This window comes from Zophobas morio, unplaced genomic scaffold (genome assembly GCF_036711695.1).
Source record: "Zophobas morio isolate AGI-343-1 ecotype UQ-CSIRO unplaced genomic scaffold, CSIRO_AGI_Zmor_V1 ptg000024l, whole genome shotgun sequence".
Lineage (NCBI taxonomy): Eukaryota > Metazoa > Arthropoda > Insecta > Coleoptera > Tenebrionidae > Zophobas > Zophobas morio.
The window spans coordinates 7,117,570-7,139,943 of record NW_026972129.1 but is presented as its reverse complement, the minus strand read 5'-3'; the positions used below and the strand labels follow the sequence as shown (position 1 = coordinate 7,139,943).

The 22,374-nt window shown below is 35.2% G+C and overlaps 1 protein-coding gene and 1 long non-coding RNA gene across 2 annotated transcripts; one reads left to right on the top strand and one right to left on the bottom strand.

Annotated features, from left to right (window-relative positions):
* Nucleotides 1-9,276: 9,276 nt before the first annotated feature.
* On the bottom strand, nt 9,277-9,744 carry LOC135135424 (uncharacterized). Its single transcript, XR_010281538.1, has 2 exons — nt 9,561-9,744; nt 9,277-9,520 (listed from the first exon to the last, which is right to left on the bottom strand). It is a non-coding gene; the product is annotated as an uncharacterized LOC135135424 (long non-coding RNA).
* Nucleotides 9,745-21,518: 11,774 nt separating this feature from the next.
* Nucleotides 21,519-22,094, top strand: LOC135135576 (uncharacterized). Its single transcript, XM_064064673.1, has one exon. It carries the CDS (start codon nt 21,519-21,521, stop codon nt 22,092-22,094), a length of 576 nt encoding a protein of 191 aa, XP_063920743.1.
* Nucleotides 22,095-22,374: the final 280 nt, after the last annotated feature.

Here is a 22,374-nt window from a genome sequence, read left to right as displayed (position 1 = left end):
GCGAAGCGAAGCCGAGCGGATGCAAAATTGCGAGTCAAAAACTGACTTTTAATCCGAATGAAACATACTACTTTTTCGCCAGCCAAAAAGTAAATCTCAAAAATACAAAATATTGATAACAATAATATCGAGCAGAAATGAATCAATCTGCAAAGTAGTCTGGTATCCACGTCGTCAAGGCTTTTTTTGTTTGCTTACATACCATTGTTTTGTGAAAACGTTTGCAGTGTTAATAATGAATCCTGAAGAAGAGTTACCTCCCGATGTGCTAGAAGAAGCACAAAACGTGGTACTGAACTTGTTACCAACAAAATCGCGCGAAGTGTATGAGTGCGCGTATACCCGCTTCATCAAATGGTGCGAAGGGAAAAAGATTCAAACTTATTCTGAGAACGTCCTATTGGTATATTTTTCCGAATTGGCTACAAAAATGAAGTCATCCACACTGTGGTCGCAGTATTCCATGGTGAAAGCAACTTTAAATATAAAAAATGGCATAGAAATCGGAAAGTATTCAAAATTAAAAGCGTTTATAAAGAAACAAGGAGAAGGATACGTTCCAAAGAAATCAAGGGTTTTAACTAATGAACAAATAGAAGTTTTCTTAGACACGGCTCCGGATTTCAAATTCCTGATGATGAAAGTATGTTTATAACCTAATGAAGAGCTTATATTTATTTTACGAATTTTTTTCAGATTGTTGTAATCTTTGGCGTTAGCGGAGCTTGTCGGTGTCACGAACTATTACAAATAAAAACTGAAGATATTGAAAATATTAAAGCAGGTTTATTGGTAAAAATTCCTGATACCAAAACGAAAAAACCCAGATCATTTACGGTTATGGGGGAAAAGTATTTGAAATTTTACGAAAAGTATGTTGCGCTTCGTCCAAAAATGTTTAATGAAGGTCGTTTTTTTATTAAATATGTCGACGGAATGTGCCATCGACAAGTAGTTGGCATTCATAAAATTAGTGGTGTACCCCAAGAAGTAGCCAAATATTTAAATCTAGAAAACTTTAAAGAATACAGCGGACATTGCCTACGTCGGACTTCTGCCACGCTTTTTGTGGATTCTGGCGGTGATATTACGTCCCTCAAGAGGCACGGTGGGTGGAAATCTGACAGTGTAGCCGAAGGTTACATAGAAGAGTCTCTTAAACACAAAAAAGATGTAGCAAAAAAAATTTTTCGTTTGGAAGAACCAGGTACAAGTAGTGAAACCACAAGTAAAATACATGAAGACGCAACGAATAGGAATGTGAGCGAAGTAAACCTAGAAGAATCAGGTACAAGTAGTGGAACTACGAATAGAATGATCACACGTGAAGACGGAATAAGTAGGAATGTGGGAGCAGTAAACCTGAATTTTGACACTGTGACCAACCAGACAGCAGGAGCGGTAGAAGTGTTAGCGCAAAATATTATTACTGACCGCATGAAAAATGATAATAGTGACGGAAAATCTTTAATCCAAATCAATCGCAGTTGTTCTTATTGTACATTCAATATTAATTTTAAAATTTAAATACACTGCGTTTCATATAAAATGCACCACCTAGAAGGAGTAGGCGTAGAATGTAGAAATTTGGTGGAGAAGACTGTTGCATATAGACAAACAATTGATTAAAATTTGAAAGAAAAACTACTACTTGTTTAGATAATATACCGAGTGTTATTCGATTTTTATTAATTTTTTGATTATGTTTTAAAGATACTTGAGTAAGATTCTTTTGCAATTTTACTTGACATTTGTCATTATTGTGCTTGCAAAAATGCTACGAGTTCACACACGAGGTAATTTTCAACAGATAACACCTATTGAAAGAGGGCGAATGATTGGGATGCATGAGGCTAGTTTACCATTTCGGGAAATCACCAGAAGACTCGGCCCAACGGATTCTACGATATTAAGAACAAGTCGAGAATGGAACAACGAAGAGCTACAAATGCGTCGCAGGGGTACCGACCGTTTCAGAGTCACCCAAGAACGCGAAGATCATTTGCTAAGAAGAAGTGTTATTCAGTACCCTTGGTAACCATAACGATCAGTCGGGATGGACTGGATGACAGCAATTGGGCACAGAATCCGAGGAGTACCATCTACCGCCAAATTCGTTCCTTTGGCTTGAGATCTTATCGTCCAAACTGCAAACTTCCCTTACCACAAGAACACAAAACTACCAGGCTTCACTGGTACCAAGACAGGCAGCAATGGCTGTAATAGTGGAATGTCATAATGTTTAGGAACAAGTCTAGGTCTTGTTTGTGGCACTCTGATGGACGCATACGTGTTCGAAGGCCTTGAGGCCAAAGGTAAAATCTGGAATTTGTACAGAGATGTCATATCGCTCTAACACCTGGAGTAATGATATGGGATGGTATACACATCTGTTGAAGTACTCCCTTAGTGTTCATTCCAGGCACGCTAAATGCCCGGCATTACATCGTTAACGTGTTAAATCAATTTCTTTTTCCTTATCTCTCGAACCGTCGAAGAACATCTTTTGAACAAGATAATGCGTGGCCTCATGTGGCCATATTAACTTAAAGAGTGTTTGACGAAAATAACGTCAACTTCTTACCCTGGCCTGCCCTATCACCAGATTTATCAACAATCGAAAATGTTTAGGATTTAATGCATAGAAGGCTGCGCAATTTACCACATCCTCCAAAGACTTTGGAAGAATGTCTACAACAAATTCAAAATGCCTGGAATGAGATACCCCAGCAGGCAATAGATCATCTCATTTTAAGCATGCCTAGAAGAATACAGTCTTGTATTCGTGCACGTGGAATTTTAACACATTATTAACATTTCTTGTGTTAGACATTTTATTTTTTCTTTGAAATTTTAATCAAATGTTTGTCTACGTGCAATAGTCTTCTCCACCAAATTTCAACATTCTACGCCTACTCCTTCTAGGTGGTGCATTTTATTTGAAACGCAGTGTAATTAATAACAATGTAAGTTAATAATAAAATTGGAAAATATTAATAGCATTTCATTCTCAAAATAAAACAATTGAAAACTTTTTAAGGCTAGGATTAAAAAAAAAAAATAATGCTAGGATTAAAAAGGCAAAAATGACGTTGTTACTTTAGTAACGCAACTTTTTTTTACTCTCACAAAAACGTCAAGTTTTCCGTCCAAAATTGACGTTAAAAGTGACATCTTTTAAGACGGCTGGCGAAAATAGTTATTTATGTTACAAGTGTTGAAAACGGTCCATTGCATTACGAACGGGAATACGGCGCGAGACGCAGTCGAGCGCTGTATGTAAGTGAGTAATGCAATGGAGTTTTCACCCGAGTATCATACAATATTTTTTGCGCTGCCTTTTTGTAAAAATAACATTTTTCAATCGCTAAAAGAATAAATATTACTGAACCGAAATTATGTTGGTATTGAATTTATTACCAAATACGTCAAATACCAATCTGTCAATTTGTCCGGGCTAGCTTTTGAATTTCAAAGTTGAAATGGAAAATCGTGCACGTATTCAGAAAATTGCAGATAAAGCAACTGCAAATTTGTTGCCTGCAAAATCCGCAGGTCCATATGAAGCAGAATATCAAAAATTCATCAAGTGGTGCGAAGAAAATAAAATACGCGAATTTTCTGAAACGACGCTCTTGGTTTATTTCCAAATTAAGTCGGAAATTATGAAAGCCTCCACACTGTGGACAATATATTCAGTTCCGAAAAGTACTCTTGACATCAAACATAACATAAATCATTCGAAATTTTATAAATTAACAGCGTTTTTAAAGCGGCAGAATGACACAAGCCCAAGAAGTCTGAAATACTTACCAGTGGAAACATTTTTATTTACGGCTCCAGATCAGAGAGAATCTTGTGATTATGATTCAGCGTGAGGTTGCGAATAACGTCAAGTTGAAACGGTTTTTTTAATTAACAAGAACTACTAACAAATAGTAATAACATAATAGTTGTCAACAACATAAACCAAACCATCAAATAGTGTCAACTGTCAAATTACTACAAATCCAAATTTTGATCAACAAATTCCCCTATTTAAGATTACAACTTAAATTGCGCTTTTTTAAAATTTCGAGCCACTTTTTGTTATAATAACTTTAGATACATGATTATCAATTAGTAGTAATTACTTTGTGATAATCAATTTATTTTTTCAAAGCTTAAATTCCTCGTTTGTATTTTGCGGCACTAGATCCTTTTTCATTGCCATTTCGACACGCCACGTGTCAACGTAAAATGTCAATTACAACTATGGCAGCGCAAAAAATTATTATCGCTGTGATAGACATGTAACTAAGGGCATGAACAAATCCTATTGGATGAAATGGAGTCATGTGTTACATGAATTATATTCTCGTAGGAATATAATGAATTAAGTTCCGTCGTCAAGGATTAATAAATAAGCAAATGATATGGCAACCTTCCGATACTTGTAACCATGAATGCAATTTCATTTAACGAGATTGCTAGTGGGAAAATAGTATATTAAAAAACAGGTTTCATAAGACAAATCTTAAAGGACGAATTCAACTCGTTTTTTTAAAGAATGAGTGCTTTAAGGTCTTATCAAACGAGTGTTTTATACAATTTTTTGTAATTTGCCATTTTATGTCGTTTTTCATTTCGCCGATTTAGAGATTTTAGTGACAGTTGGTACCTAATATCAATGATGTCTTCATTTTAAAAGTGAAAATCTAACCTAGTCGGCTTTTGTTTTATAATGTCACAAAGTACTAAAATGGAAGACAATCAAGACAATCTTTTATGTAGGCCTCCGGAAATCCGTGAAATTGCCAAAAGTACGGTTCAAAACTTAGTACCCGATAAATCTCGTGAGGAGTATATGAAACAGTACGAAAAATTCGTATCATCGTGCAATCAAAATAATGTTCACGTCATCTCCGAACACGTTCGACGTTATGGACAATTTACTCGATGTTGAAGTCCTGCTTGAGTATACAGAAGAATGTTGATATTTCGAAATTTAACAAACTGCAGGTTTTGTTGAAACGAGCATCTCGACATTATACTCCGAAGAAACCTAAAATTTTAGAAGAGAATGATATAAAAACATTTCTGAGTGATGCCGATGATAAGACATACCTGTCAATGAAAGTAGGTTACCATTATTGTAGCTTCAAATTCAAATATGATATTTATTTCAGGTTATCTTAATCATGGGTTATAACCGGGCATGTAGTCGTGAGGAGTTGAATATGTGTGTAGATGATATACAATATAGAGCTGATTCCATAATGGTCGTTATACCGGAAACCAAAAATTGTGTGCCCAGAACTTTCCTCGTGACAGATGAAAATTGGATTGACCTATTTAAAAAATATGCCAACCTTAAGGCCTAAAAGAGTAACCCACCGGCGATTTTTTTAACGTACCGTAGTGGGTATTGTATTAATTGCCCTATAGGGATTAATATGATTGGAAAAGTGCCTAAAGTAATTGCTGCCTTTCTTAAACTACTAGATCCTGAACATTTTACAGGGCATTGTTTTTAGGCGATCTAGTGCCACATTTTAATTTTTCATAATTTTCAAAAGATCTTCGTTAGAAGTACTTATGAAAAAAAATTATGTGTTTACCACGGACGATATCGCTTCGCTGTCACGTTGGGGGTTTGCGTACTAAGCTAAGCTTCGTACGCAAAACTTCCCGACTGGACAGCGAACGCTGATTTCTCGTTCTTGGTAATCAAATAATTATTATTGGTTAATGGACAACAGACTGCTTCATCTACTTATCCTAGTCCCTTCTGCTTTGTAACTCTTAAAGATTTGAAAGATGATGATAATTCAAATGAAGTTTGTGATAAAGAATCTTGTGAGAATGTTGAAGATTTGAAAACAAAATGTAGATATCTGAAACTGAAGACACACGGAGATTTAAGAACAGAGTATAAGAGAGTTAGCAATCTCGGTTATGAAAAAAAAATATGCCAAAGATTGTCACAGTACAGTAAATCTCCCTCTTTCAAAAGAAAATGACGATGTGTATGTTATTGAAAAATGTATTTAACTACATATTTTCCAAGGTTTTGTCAATCATATGTTTTGGAATGGTTTGGTTCCTCTTGGGCAAGGAAAAAGCAATACTTTGGCCTCAAAAGTTAAAACTAATACCAATAAATTATCAAGGAAATGTTTTTGAAGGCAATGCTTGCAGAAAGCTTTTACAAAATGCTGAACAATTAATAGACCCGATATCCTCCACACAATAACCCCCTTACAAGCTACACCTTTTATTACTGCTTTTCAAGCAATGAATAAAGTACTGTTGTTGAAGTTTCTTTTTGGAATAAAAAAAAATAGATATATATTTTGATTGCGTTTCGTGAGCAGGACAAGATAACTGAAATCAGGAGAAGGTTATCGAATCACTTTGAAATGAAGGAGCTGGGAGACGTGAAACATTTTCTAGGAGTGGAATTTAATCAAGCCAACGGCAATGTGACGATGCACCAGTGGGGATATATCAACGAAGTACTTGTGCGATTTGGTATGTCCGAGTGCAAGCCAGTGGCTACTCGAGTTGATCCAGGTACGAAGCTGACAAAGAATGAGGTGCAGAGCTGCGAGGACCTTAAACTTCCGTATCGGGAACTTGTAGGAGCTTTCATCTATCGGGCCTTAAGCACACGACCAGATATCTCATTTGCAGTGAGTCAGCTTGGACAGCGAAGCGCGTCTTACGTTATTTGAAAGGAACCATCGACGTGGAATTGACGTATAAATCGACTTTGGAGCCTATAAAAGCGTTTGTGGACGCTGACTGGGGAGGCTGTGCTGAAGACAGAAAATCGTACACAGGGTACATTTTCCTGTTGTACGGTGGCCCGATAGCGTGGGGCGCAAGAAAGCAGCGAACGGTCGCTTTGTCCACCACAGAGGCAGAATACATGGCGATGTCAGTGTGCCTTAAAGAGGCAGTTTACTTGCAACGATTTCTACGCGAGCTAGGTTTTAAAGAATCAGCTGATTTAGTAGTTTTTTGCGACCACAGAAATTCAATGAAGCTGACAGAAAATCCTACGTTCCACTCAAAGTGCAAACATATAGATATTCGCCACCATTTCGTCCGTGGCATTATCAAGAGCGAGGAAGTTACGTTGAGCTACGTGTCAACGGAAGAACAGATCGCAGATTTCTTGACTGAAGGTTTGCCGAGAGCGAAGCACACGTGGTACATCGAGTCTTCGGGGCATGACGTCGTATGTTAAATGTTTCAAGAGGGACTGTCAGAGAACTGTCAACTTAGTATTGGACCTGGTAGGTGGTGGTGGTTGCCTACACGTTAGATTTATTATACAATGTTTTCGGCATGTGTTTTTGTTTTGTAATCGCTGAAGAACTGTTAAGACATTTGTACTTAGTTAATTAAATAGATTTGTTATTGACTCGCCGGTTTGAATACCCCACGGCTCTAATAGGTTCTTTAATTAAATAACGATTACTAGTTAAATTAATAATTTTTAAAGTTGGGTTTTGCGAAATTTTTCAGGGTGGCCGGTTTTTTTACCGGTCAGTGTATATGCCATTTTTTATAAATAATGATATCTATTATTCGAATAATAGTGTGGGAATAATGGCCAATTATTTCTTTTTGAAAACCAATTAAAAATTGTCGACTGCAACAAATGTCTCTGATGTACCACTGTAGACATAGATACTGGATCGTAACTATGAAAAAAATATACAAATAAACATTTCATAATTCCATAAATCTAACTCATGTTCTTTGTGAAGAAAAGATGGAGAGTGATTCAGAAGAATCGATAAGTTGTATACCAGCAGAAATGCTGCAGAAAGCAGGATCAACTACTTCCGATTTGTTACCCCAAAAATAGAAACACTTCTACGATGAGGTATACCACACTTTCATGGACTGGCGCATACAAAAGAAGATAAAGTCATTTTCCGAGAACGTTGTGTTAGCCTATTTTGCGGAATTAAGTGAAAAATATAAGTCCTCTTCATTGTGGTTCTTTTACTCTATGCTAAAAGCGGTTTTACGCATAGCGCACGACGTAGATCTCGACAAATACGGCACACTACGCTCGTTTCTAAAAAGAAAATGAAAAGGATATGAAGTAAAAAAATCTTAGACATTGACACCAAAGAAAATCAAGACATGTATAACATACATAACATTATTACATTTTCCTCAAATGTAATAGGAACAATTTATTTAAGGTGGGATCGTGGGAATTATGGGCGCATGTCGTTCCAACGAGCTTTATGAAATGAACACTAATCTGTTTATTATTATTCTTTAATTTAAAGCATAACATTTGATTAAATCGACAAGAAATGACAAAAAGATGATCCAGTACAAATTTCAACTCTGAATCTTTACTCAAAACATGAGTTAACATGGGATATAAAATTTAATATGGGAATCTCTAGAGCCATTTTTAAAAAAGATGCGCTGTACAGTTCTGCTCACGTAAATCCCGTAAGAAAACGTTTTTAATTTTGTTTTGTTGTAAGCACGTTTGTATGTTATAGTGGTAAGAAAACTATGTGAAAATGATAAATACGCATTTTAATGTACTTGGAAAATGGTTATATTGTATGGAAAGTTGCACAGTTCTGTAATATGTACAGGGTCATTATAAAATATTGTAGTCGAAGAAGGCCATGATTTTGGTGACATTTTGTGCCGCCTTTTTCAGTTTTGTGGAAAGGATTACACTAATATTGGAATTTTTATTTTTAGCGCCACATTAGTTGACATTAGCGGCTGCACTGTTTCAACGCTTCATCAAATTCTGTCAGATGTCAATAATTTTTTCGTTTGTACTGGTACGTTTTCCCTCACTTTGTGCGTTAATTGACTTGTCTTGTTTTCATTTTTGCTGTCTTCCCCTTTGTTAGAACTTTAATAAGTGTCTCAAAAAACAGTTTTTATCAAAACTACAGATCATTGTGGAATAATCTCAGGTAATGAACAGAGAGGAATAACTATGGTCAGTGTTACAAATGATTTTTTTAGTTCTTTGGCGCAATCATCATGCCTATTACCGTAATGGGGTGTTAAATGAGGATGGGGATGGAGTGTACTCTGTGGAGGCGTCTAAAAACGAGTATCTAGTGAAATGTTCTGTTGTCATTGATGAAGAATCTTTGAAGACGCTATATGGCGAATTATGGCCAGATTTAACGACACTGGTAGCATTTCTAAGTGAAAACCGACGGGGAGACCTCAAGTTAGTGAAGACGTTGTTGAAGATTTAAGGATGAGAATGGAACAAAGTCCGAATAAAGCTTTGTCAAAACTCTTTACTGTCCGGAGTACCATACAGCCCATGTCAGAAAATCGTAAAAGAGAAGTTACATATGCATCCATACCAGATTTTGTTGGTTCAGGAGCTGCAACCAGCTGATTTTCCTTGCCGCGTTGGGTAGTGTAGTTGGTTTCAAGCTGATATGGACGATAACGGGATTCTCGATTTGTCGTTCTTTTCTGATGAAGCCTGGTTTCATCTGTTAGGCTATTATGTCAACTGACAGAACTTCAGAATTTGGTGTATAGAAAATACTCACGCTTTTGAAGAAACACCATCACACGCAATGAAGGTTGGTGTGTGGTTAGCAGACGACGATTCATAGGCCTGATACTTTTTCAAGTAAATGAATGTGATCAATAAACAAAATTAGATGTAGAAAGTGTATGTAGGTACTGCAATAAAGTTTTTTATTTTCAGTAACTTTCATTTTTCTTTCGGTGTTAGTTGCATTCTCTTAATTTAAAACTTACTTCAACTTACTGTTTAGTAATAATTGTAATTTTAGTATTAGGAAAGTTAAAAATCTTTATTAAACATTCTGTTGTTTCAAGAGATCTCATAATCAGCTACAGAACTCTTAACACTATGCTCCTGAAATTTTATTGGTTTTTTCATCTTTTTTCTTATAGAAATTTTGAAAAATCTTGATATTAGGATGGCCATGTGGGCGTGTTTTGGGTAGAACCTCTTTGACATTCCTGTTATGCAGATCTGGCATGTTTCAGATATCTAGAAACTGCAAAGCTGAAGGTAATGTTTGGACATAGCAATTTTCACCTATTGTAGGGATGAAGATCAAGGATTTCAGTTGTGTTTTTTCAACAGAAAAGCACCGGTCACAAACCATGTCTGAACCAATATTTTGACGATTCCTTACAATTTACAAACAGAACTTTCGCGGGATCACAACTTTGGCAAAATTATTTACTGCAAAAACTCATTAGGTACTCATAGTGTTCGTTAACTGTGATAAGACTTGCTCTGCCATTGTCCATTACGTGATTTTTCACAATTTTTACCTTCAGGGTACCTATAAAAATGTAATTTTTTAAATAATTACCGTGTTCATTGGTTTCGACAAACTTAACCTCACTTTTTGGATTTCATTATTTGAAAAATTATTGCTTCTTTGCAAAACAGACCAGATGATTTATTCTGTTCAACTCCAATCGACTTTCCAAGGTGTAATTCATGACAAAGCCCTTAAACGTTTTTCTGACAATTTACAATTTTTGAAACTGAAATGTATTGCAGTGGCGTTCACAAATGCTCGGTAACACTGCAACCCTTAATGCTCTGGCCTGGCGTCTTTTCGTGTCTATTTAAAATGAAATTAAACCGCGAACCGGGCATTTCAATTTTTGACACATCTGACAGATTTGTTTGGACGTTCGTGACATTTCAAAACAGTTCAAATCATTTTGGTGATTAGCGGCACGAGAAAAATTTCATTTGTTTTTCATAGGTGAGTTGACTACAATATTTTATAATGACCCTGTATGTTCATTTTATTAAACGGACACGCTTAAACTGGCGCCAATTTGCTAATTGTTAATATAGATCGTCGCTTTGGAATAATGAAGTTCTATCTGCACATCCAGGCAGTTTCGTACTACAAATATATTTTGGTGTTAAATTGTCTATATTTTTTTAATTCTTTACGTAAATACAAGGTGTTTCAAAATGATTTTCGTCTAGTCGCTTATGGATTTTCCATGCAAAATTAAAAAATGCTGCTCTCCAAATTAATAATTGAAAGAAACTGCAACGTTTATGCCCTTGAAAAGTGATTAGATAATTATGTAGGACTGGTATCCCGGAAAACTCGATCGCTGGAAGGATAAAGTTGACTCAATCTCTGTTTAGTTTTTCTGTTTGTTGTTTAAATTTCTTCTCTGTAGTTGGTGATTTTCCGTTTGACAAAATTGGCGATCTCATATTGTGCAATGTGCTTGTCACAAGTAGACACAAGACATAACGGTTTTACTTTATTGAACCTTCGCACCTTTAACGTTTCCAAAGTTATTAAAAAAAAAATTTGCAAAGAAACACAATTTATTTTACACCAAGTGTTCGAGCTGACCACCATTTTGTTGCATACATATAGGGGGAAGTCCCCTAGCGCCGAACGGCCGGTAGTACCGAACGCATACTAAACCTACAGCAAGGAATCGAATAAAAACGGCCATTTGCAGTGAAAACGAAAGAGACAGAGCTAGTTAGCCCCCGGATTCTGTTGGAAAAGTCTTTCCGTCTAGTTCTCATCGTGCAACCGTCGAGAAACCATCAACCTTCTACTAGTCTGGATGTCGTGAGAAAAGTGATTTTAAATATTTCACCTTTGCCAGACGCTGCCAACAAAAGAGCTCAAGCAAGGAAACGCAAGGCTGAGAAAAGCCAAGTCCTTACCTCGTCTCCTTATAAATTGGCTATGGAAATGAAAGAAAACGAACAGAAAATGAAAGAAGAAAATAAAGTACTTCGTGGTACATTTAAGAAGACTAATAAAAAAGATAAGAAAAAAAGACAAAAGCTTTATCATTGAAAGAAAATTGTCAGCAGCAGTCCCAATCTATGCACGCAACGCAAGATATGTGTTATTTGTCTAGAAGGACATGACGAGGACTGGATTCGGGGCAACTCGTGTAAGGAGTGGGCTCATGAGGCATGCGCTGATATTCCAGAGTGCTCTGACCAATATATGTGTGACAGATGTCACCTTTTTCAGGGGTGTTCGGTCATATGTGCCATTTTTTAAGTATGTTCGGTACTAGGTGCCATAGTTTAAAAAACCAAATATGGATGCCAATGATTATGTTTTGTTTTAAATTAAAATTAGTATTCTATTGATTTTTCGTTAATTTTTATAAATGTGTATGATTGTTGACAAGAGTATAGCGCACAATAAATCTACATTAACCTTCTTTTTTTTTATTGCCACTCAACCTTAAGTGTTCGGCACTGTGGGACTTCCCCCTAAGCACACGACGTTTCATGTTATTAAAAATGTGCTGCAATGTGTCCACTGTTATTTCATTGCATATTAAGCAAATTCGTTGTATTAATTCTTGCAGATTATTAACTTGTTCTTTGTAGACCCGATCTTTAAAAAATCCAAAAATTGAGAAGTCCAGTGGAGTAAGATCTGGAGACTTGGCTGGCCTCTGCTCATAACTCGCCCAGGGCAAAACTCTTCAAGAAATCCTAAATTATCTTGAGTAGTATGAGCCGTAGCTCCATCTTGTTGAAAGAAATCACCTTCAAATTCCTCTGGATGCACTTGTTCTAAAAATGGTTCCAACAGTTGTTGCCCTTAACGTTGTCCATTAATAGTGTTGTGAAAAAATCTTGGCCCTATTATTCTTCGGCGTGACACGGCCAGCCATATTCCAACTGCAATATTCCACTGGATGTAAAGGAACCTCGATGAAATTGTATATATTAACAACACTCCATGGATCTTACTCTTGACCGAGTGAGTTTTTTCATTTGTGGCTTTTTTCACTGAAATGACGTGATTTTAGTGAAATTTTTTAAACGTCTACTCTTGACACAATGATTCAACTCAGCGATGAGAAAAGGCATATGGAAACGCGTGACTTTAAACAGTTGATACTTTTTCGATGAGATTTGTCATTTTGGGAGAAATATGTATGTTTTTGTGTGCTTTTATATTCTGAAATATTTTAACATGTGCTGTTGCTGTAAGTCGTGCAACACCGGGTAGTCGGATCAAACCGAGTACCGTTTATACAGCCCCTACAACTCATGCCACTTAGCGATGGGTATCCAACACGTTTTCTTCACAAGCGATAATGTAGTTAGGACTAGTCAATAGGCATGCATCCATGCTTGTTTGACACTAGCGATCGTTGAAAGTTTTCAGTGCAAAACTTTTGATGTTTCGTGTGATTTTAATACTCTTGTGACGTGCATTTAAGGGAGCTCTAATTTCTGGTAAGTGAATTACGTTGTTTCATAGTTATTGATGTTTTATTTAAACTCTTAATATAATCTCTAACATTTGTGTATGATGAGTGATATCATGTTTCATTTCACACGTGACGAAGAGGTAAAACCGGGTACTTATCAGCGGATAGAACCGGGTATCCGATGTTACCCAATCATTCATTTTTTAATATAGGTACAACCTAGTAAATAATGTCGTTTTTAAGCAGCAATTTGTTTTTCGGTTATATATCTATTTTTATCTTGTATTTCAGAACCAAAACATGCCAAAAAATTATCAACGGAAAACGCAAAGACAGTCATGGGCGCAGGCTAGCATGTTAGGGGCAATAAATGCAGTATTGTCTGGCACAATGGGTTACTTAAAAGCTTCGAAATCTTATAATGTACCACAAAGTACTGTAGAAGATCGAGTAAAGAAAGCTCGGCAAGGAGCAAGTTTGGAAGAAGCTAGCAAAAAAGGAATGGGCCGATATAAAACAGTATTTTCAGATGAGCAATAAAATGAGTTGGTGGAATACATATATTTTGCTGTTAGAAAGCAGACTCTTTGGCTTAACTTTCAAGGAACTTCAAAGTTTAGTTTATGAATTAGCTGTTCAAAACAACATTCAACATCCATTCAATAATGAAACAAAACTCGCTGGAAAAGACTGGCTTTATGGATTATTACAGAGACATAAAAGACTTTCTTTAAGAAGTCCGGAAAAAACATCTATTGCTAGGTTACTATGTACAACTCCTTCGCCTGAGGCTTTCACTTCTAAGAATATTACACCTTCAACTTCTAAAATTAGTTCATTAAATTCGTCATTCACCGTTTCACCTGCAACTCTCAAGCCACCCCCTCATTCAGAAAGGAATGAATGAAAAACGAACGACAGGCGCAAAGGTAAAACAGTTGTTCTCACTTCTACGCCTTATAAAGTAGACTTGGAAAATGCTATTGCTCAACAAGAAGCACGCAAGAAAAAAATTGGATCCAAAGAAAAAAGAAAACTTTTTAGCAACCCTATTCTTCCTAAAAAAGTACAAATGGGAAAAAAAAAGCATAAGACGATCATAGCCGTTAAACGATCTAGTCGCGATCATAAAGAATCTTCTTTCTCCCAAGAAGATTCTGAAAGTGATGCAGAATGCATATATTGCAACGATATGTATTCAAACTCACAAGAAAAAGAGGGATGGATACAGTGCACGAAGTGTCGCAGCTGGGCTCATGAAGCTTGTTGCAATGTTACAGAAGAGGATGACGATTTTGTGTGCGATATTTGCTTTTAGAGAGCCTTTTATGCTATTCAGTGCAGTAAAATGTAGCATTATATTTTGTCTGAAATTAAAGATATTTGTTTTTTATCTTATTTTTTTCATTAATTACTCTATGAAATAAGTACCCGGTTATATCCCATCACTGCGGCAAAACCGGGGGGGTGCAACGTTTCCTAAAAAACTGGTGCAAAATAATGTGCGATTACTTTCTGAGAAATTTAATATTATTTATTAAACTAGAATTAAATCTGCATATATGTACCTTAAAAACATTTTTCAATTTTTAAGCAACAGTTTCATGTTGGCAGATCGTCAAACACTAACTACCCGGTTATGCCCCACTTTCCCCTAAATATTAAAAAAAGATGGATGATTTTGTGCAAAATATTTTAAACGAAGATGTTGAGGTTTTGGAACCCCCTTCGAGACGTACTGGCAATACCTCAACTGAATTGCCCTAAAACAATTTATCAAGTTATTGAGGGTTGATAAGATACTGTTTAATTAAATTGTTAGTTTAGTGGAACCACATTTTCAAAACTAAAATCGGCAGATCTAGCTCTAAATACGCGGGTAAGTATATCTGTTACAAAACTCCCTTCATTTAAGTATGTTAGGTACTCTATAAAAAGTAAAGATTTCAGAAGAATGTAGGTTCTACATAAAATTTTTAGGTTCTTGCAGCCTTGCGTTTTTATGCTGGTGGTAGCTATCAGGCAGATGTTGGATACAATGTTTGTATCGGCATCTCCCAACAAAGTGTAAGCCGAAGTGTACGGGAAGTACAGAAGCATTGAATAGACCAGAGATTTTAAATGCAATCATTAAGTTTCCCAGAAACTTCCAAGAGCTTCAATTATACCTAGATTTTCTTATAGATTTTATAACGATTTCGGATTTGCTGGAGTAATAGGATGCATAGACTGTACCCATATAGCCAATGTACCTCCCCCCATCATTATGTATCGTTTTAACGTACAACATAAGAGAGTAACAAGATTGGCAGAACGATGAATTGCTTTATTGAAAGGATGATTCAGATGTTGTTTAAAAGATCGAGTGTTACATTATATGCCAGAAGTGGCCGGAAAAATTATAAACGCATGTGTGGTTTTGTATAATTTGTGCATTGAAAATAACATTCCTCCGCCTGAAGATTTGGGAGAAATTAATATTCGTGATGGTACTGAAATCGTCTAGATAACAGTTCAGAAAATTTTAATACTTATTTTTAGGATTATTTGATGACGATGTCCATGGGCCTCAAGAAGAACAAGCCGAAGAACAGTTTTTCACAACTCTTCTGTCTTTTTTTTTGTGAAAGTTGGGGAAAAATAAAAATATTAGTATATTTTATTTTTATTTTAGACGTGGCAGGATCTGCGCATGCGGACGAAACAAAAAGATGCGAAAAATTTAAAGAAAACAAAAAACTACGGGCGGTACCGCAGATATCCAACCAATACATCGGATGGAAAAAGATATTGCCACTTTAATTTTACCCATGGCTATCAGAGGCCTTAATGTGCCACAGCCAGTAGTGACTGGGGGTGGACAGAGACACCAAATTTCAAGTAATGGGCCCTCAACATCTGTTGATGTACGTTTTCATGTACCGTCATCCCTTAGCCCTTTGTCTATTAATAGTTGTAATGGTCTTAGAACACAAAATTCCTGCTCGCCTCCTGTAAGCCATCGCAAATTGCCCTCCCAAACAGTCCCAACACCGGTGACGAATGTCCCCCTTGTTTCTAAAAGGCAAAAACGTATACGGGCAAGCCACGACGACTATGCTAGTTATCTAAACAAAAGGCTTCAAATTAAAGAATAGTTGCAGATTTTAAGAAACCAATCAAACGATGTACAAAGTAATGCTGCGGCACTAAATAATATTGTAAATGCATTAGTTACTTTGAAATCGTAATTTTTTCTTACTTGCTTAAGATTAGAATTGTATTGTTATTTTCAATAATAATAATTAGAAAATATAAGTATAATTAATTAGTTTTTTGGGGTTTAATGAAATCTAGCTTGAATCAAACGAGCACGAGTATTCCTTCCCTTCATTAATAAATTTAGGACTAATGCGTCCTCCTTGTACTCTTTCGTTATCTTCCAATGGTGGACCTTGGTGCTAGGTTAGAACAATGAGGTGCTAATCCTTTGGATTCTTTTACATTTAGTCCTTCGGAAACAAATTTTTATTAGACAGAAGTCAGGGGCGAGGCATAGGGATCGGCCCTCGTATTTCGAAAAAAATTGAGAAATCATACACAAAATTTGCGTGCTTGAAGAAATTTGAACCAACAGTTTAGTTTTTCCTGCAAGTCATAATTTCCAAAAATTTGTTATTCTAGAAATTCTTTTTATGAATTTATCGAATTATATACTAACGAAAAATCACGATCTTACGTATCTGTGTTTAAGTATAACAAAACAAAATGAAAATGTTGAAAATATTCTAAATTGTAAAGTGTACTGATATGGCATAACATAAAAACCAACATTTTGAAAAAGTTTTCATTATTTCGAGTTCTAATAGTTCGAAAAAAACAAAAAGGGGTAATTAAAAGACCGTGCTAGAAGCTAGAGTGCATTCCAAAGAAAGTCGAAGTATACGAGATAGTATTATTAATGTAATGGATTAGTTAAGAATTGTGAATTAATTTTCATATTTTTTAAGTTACATAATAACAATTCAATATTTTTAATGTTTTTCTGTAATCCATTGGTTTTATGGTACCGTCACTGGCTAACATTGACAGCTGACATGGAAGCAGTCTTCAAGGATGCGATAATTTTTTAGCATAAAATAAACACTATTAACAATGGATTAATTAATACTTATGATTAAATATTTCACCACTGTAACCAAGAATAAGATTAGTTTAGTTCTTTAGTGTTTGTTCACTGAAACATTTTCTTGTAACAATAAATTGGAGCCACTACTTTAAAAGAGCTTATTTGTGTACTATTAAGCTGAAAATGAGTCGTATTTATATTACTTTTCCGAAAGTAGGCACATATATGAATTTTCCAAAGAATAAAGGGGTCTAATTAGCCTACAAATGTATATATACATGCATTTAAATTACTATGATATTTAAGAGGATGTGTAAAATCCTTTAAATTATTTGAACCTAAATTACTTCGGTTAGGTACACGTAATAGGCGGCGAGGCAATTAATATATCAACTTGAATCCTACTATTTGTCCGCCATTTTAATGACTATCTTTTCATGTCGAAATGGCGATTTATGCATTAGGTACATTATAAAACTTCGGTTATATTTGCCATTCAAATATCTGGAACTTTAGAAGTGACAGATTGTAATATTAGTGAAAATTAATATTTTAAAGCACTGCCAAAATATGTCAGCAAAGTTTTTTAATTAATAGCTGTAATAAGTCCCACTTAATCATGGCATACACGTTTTAAATTGCTCATTACTTTTTTTTTTAATTAAATCCTCTTCGTTTAAAATCTCAGTCAGTGGGTAATCGTGTCGATGAGTTAGCTGAAGTTTTAATCGTGTTTTAATTTTTTAATCTGGAGGTTTTGACGATCGTTAAATTCTGTTTCCATTGGAAAATCGACTTATAAAATAGATGAAAGTTAAATAAAGTACAAAGAAGAGCAACTCTTACAGAAATACAATTATTTTGTTTCAGATGGATAATAATTTATAAACGTAGCTATCTTTTATAGAAACAGTGAGTTGAAAGGATTAAAACTTGTATTTTGTGTTGCATATACCTACAGGTAATCTACAAGATTTTATCAGAGATATGTAAAAGACTAGATACAGATATTTAATGTTCTCGTGGACATACGTTTAGACCCAAGATGTCACTGTACGTTTATATCTCCCTCTTTTTCTCTAGTACGTACAATGGTAACCCGATATCTGAAGGTCTCGCTCTGTACGGCGCAACCAATCAGTTGGCGCAACGTTTGTCGTTGATGGCCGTTCTTGTGTTTGTGCCGGTCCCTGTCAGACCACTCAGACTGTGGGTGGTTATGATTATTTATAATTGCCGCCATCAGAACGGGCCAATAACAAGACAACCACCTTTTAGAGAGTGATCGATGTTGGCAATCCATAGTACTGGTGCTGATATAGAAAAGGATAGGCGACACAAAGTATTGCTACTCTTAGATCATAGATGTTGGCCCTAGATCGGGAAAGCTATAACCGCATCTGTCTTTTACATATCTCTGGATTTTATATCGCGTAACACCTGTCAACACGCATGATTCAACACGCCAACATGTGCTTGGATAACAAATAAATGTTGCTTTTATTTTTTAATGATTGTTTGAATTAATATTATAAATTACATGGAATAAAAATAGGGGTTGGTTATTAAATAACCCATAAAGACTTTTTATTTAAGCATATTAACTTTCACCATCCTCAAAATTGTGAAAAAATATGGTAAGAATTTTAAAATAATCCATTAGGTGTTTTCACTATTATTAATAATAATGATAATAATAATAATTTCATTTAATGCTTATAGTGACATACAGACAATAAATGTTTGGTATTCGTCAAATAATAAACTATGATCGATGAAATATAATGACTCTAATAAACAAGTATTTTTTTTCTATGACTATCAAATAATATGCCCAATACCGGTGCATTTCTTCTTAAATAACAATACTCGTTATCCACAGCTTGCATTATTCACGGTCATCCAGCCATTCAGAGCAACTTACCATTATTATTCACACTTAATGCCACCAATCATGTGAGAGCTTTTTCATTATTCACTTTGTCACCTAAATCGCAGTCGCATCTCAAATGAGATAACTATGACAATAAACAAAACAATAACTGTTTGTATCAAAAAGCAAAATAGAATTTTGTTCTATTATTTAATTTAATTTTGAGTGAATTTGTTAAAAAATGGGGAGCGATGACGAAATGGTGCTCTACTTCCTCGACAACAACGTATAAAAATGAAAATAGCAATATTTTTTTGACATCCTCTACGGGAATTACTTTTTATAAATTTTCTAACATTACAATGTATGTGACGCATAAATAAATAAATAAGCCCTTTAATTAATTCATTTCGAATAATTAGTTGTTATCAACAAAATTATAATTGTTTCAACATTCCAATCAATTTCAGTGTATGATAAAGTTTTACAAAAATAAATAAAATCCTTAAATAATTTCTTTCGAATAATTGGTTCTTATATCAACAAAATTAAGTACCTATTTTTAACAAGCTTAAAGCCAAAACATTTGACAGTCGTAGAAAAAGTATAGTATTCTACTTGAAGGTAATGGCAATTATTCACTCAAAAGAGTTGCTCCACTCGCCTTCGGCTCGTGGGATCAAACCCTCATTTTCGTGAATAATTGCCATCATTACCCGTTCGTTGAATAATATACTATTTTAAATCAAGTACCTAGGTATATTCACTGGCAATTCAATTATTAAGCAGTTGTCAAACTATAAAGCGTGTGACATCAGGTTTTGTTAATAATTTACTGTCAAAAATGAAACGTGCAGCAAGAGAAAACTTTGCTAAATGTGTATGTCACTATTATGAAAATATCCCTAACGACAGGTATCATACTGTGTCTCATTTTGCTGACGAAAGCCAAAATAGAAGATTTTTGTATAACATTTTATCAAGATATGAGCGCACTGGAAACAGTGATTATAAGAATATATCAGGTAGAAAGCTAGGAGATTGGAAATTAATGCACTTAAATGTAAGACAGTTCTTTACTACACTCATGATCAAAAAGTTCGGGCAAAGAGAGCTTGTTGCAAAATTGTGGGCAAAAGGACTCCAAAGCAGTCAGGAAAAATTATTGTAATGGATGACGGACGAGACATACGTGGCTTTTGATTCTGCTGACATTCCAGAAACCAAGTATTACCACTGTTTTGTTAGCCTTCCTGGTGATGCAAGCAACGTGTTCTGACCAGGAAAGATCTGATGTAATGGTAACACCTAGATCGGAGCAGGTGTTCGTTTTGGAAAGCTCGATGCCATTAAAGCAGTAACAATTCCGAGGGTTTTGTCCCCCGAAGTGGAGTACCATACACTTAGACATATTTAATGGAATTAAACAGTCACGGGACCAGGTGTGGATTGAGGTGACATCGTTGCCTAAAATCATACAGTTCGCGCTAAATTTGTAAAGTTTTACATCGTTGGCTACATAGCACATTACCGTTGGTGATATCTGACGTACCTATAAGCTACAAACAACAAGGGCCGGAGTAGGGAACCCTGGGGAGGGATTCAGCTCAGTAATTTAACCGGGGCACTAAGAGGATTGCCAACTCTGACCCTAAATGAACGATCGGTGAGAAAGGAGTCTATCCAGCGAAGAAGGCTGCCTCTTACTTATTCCATAATGATCTAATTTAAACAGAAGACGACGCTTAGGCACACGATCAAAAGCTAGCCAGGGAAAATATTGATACACCAACCCAGATTGTAATAGAAACTAATGAAAATTTACTTCAAGATGAAATTTTTCATTCTGATATGGGATTATATAGTAATATGGTAATTAGATACTTCAGAATTTAACAAATAATTCGAAAGACTGGGCCATGTAAGGTACAAACAATTTTTAAAAAAGACGCTAAAGGTAGATGTTTTTCTGTTTCTTATAAGGTATACATTTGTCACTCCTACAACGATTAAAGTGGAACGAAAATGGTTATCTATATATTGGTCATTTGCAGACAGAAACGATATTCATTTTAGAGAGGCTTGGTGCAAGGGCGTCAATGACTGGCAAGGCCTTTAAAAAAAAAATTAAAGATCATGAAAATTCCGTCGTCGTTTCCGTTTCGGGGCCTGTAGGGTTTATGATCTTTGGAAAAAAGATATTTATACTGATGCTCTATACTTACGTATAGACAGTATAATTTTTTTGCCAAAAACAAAAAGAAATTAATAAATGGAGAGAAATATTAAAACGAATTGCAGATGTTACAAATTACATTAGCTATTTGCGATCTTCCTTTTCGTGAGCATCGAGAAAATATAAATTCTCCATGCAAAGGTAATTTTTTAACTATTATTGACTTGCTGGCTAAATATGATCCTGTGCTAAAACTGCATTTATCGGAAAATAATCCTAATAGATTCAAGTATATTAGTCCCGCCATCCAGAATGAGTTAGTACATATTATTATCAGCAGTAAAGTGAAACAAAATATTTTACAAAAAATCCAAAATTCTCCGTTTTTCACTACAATTACGGACACTACTCAAGACATTTCAAAGACGGACCAATTAAGCCAGATTATTAGATATGTAATGCTTGAAAAAGATGAAAATAATCAAATTACAAATCTTTGCATTAATGAGTCTTTTCTCGGGTTGCGTGAAGGCACATATCAATCTGCTGCAAGTTGGGCAGAAAATATTCTTGCTAGCATTACTGAGATGGGTTTAAATATTTCAAGATGTCGTGGACAAGGTTACGACGGAGCTGCACACATGAGTGGGACTTATTCAGGACTTCAAAAACCAAGAATATGTTCATTGTGCTGCTCATAATTTAAATTTAGTCCTCAATGATGCTTGTAACAACGTCATCCTGCGTTAGAAATTCAATGTCAGCATCATGTTAAACCTATTAGTAATTTTCAAATGAATTCAAATTCAAAACAGTATAATTTTAGAAAAGCTAACTTCATTGAATTGTAAACTCAATTCTAACTACTGACTGGTCAAATCTTCAAAGCATCAAAAATATTAACGATGCATGTTCAGTATTTTATGATTTATTGTATAAATCTTTTGACTCCTTCGTACCTATCTTTAAATTTAATAATAC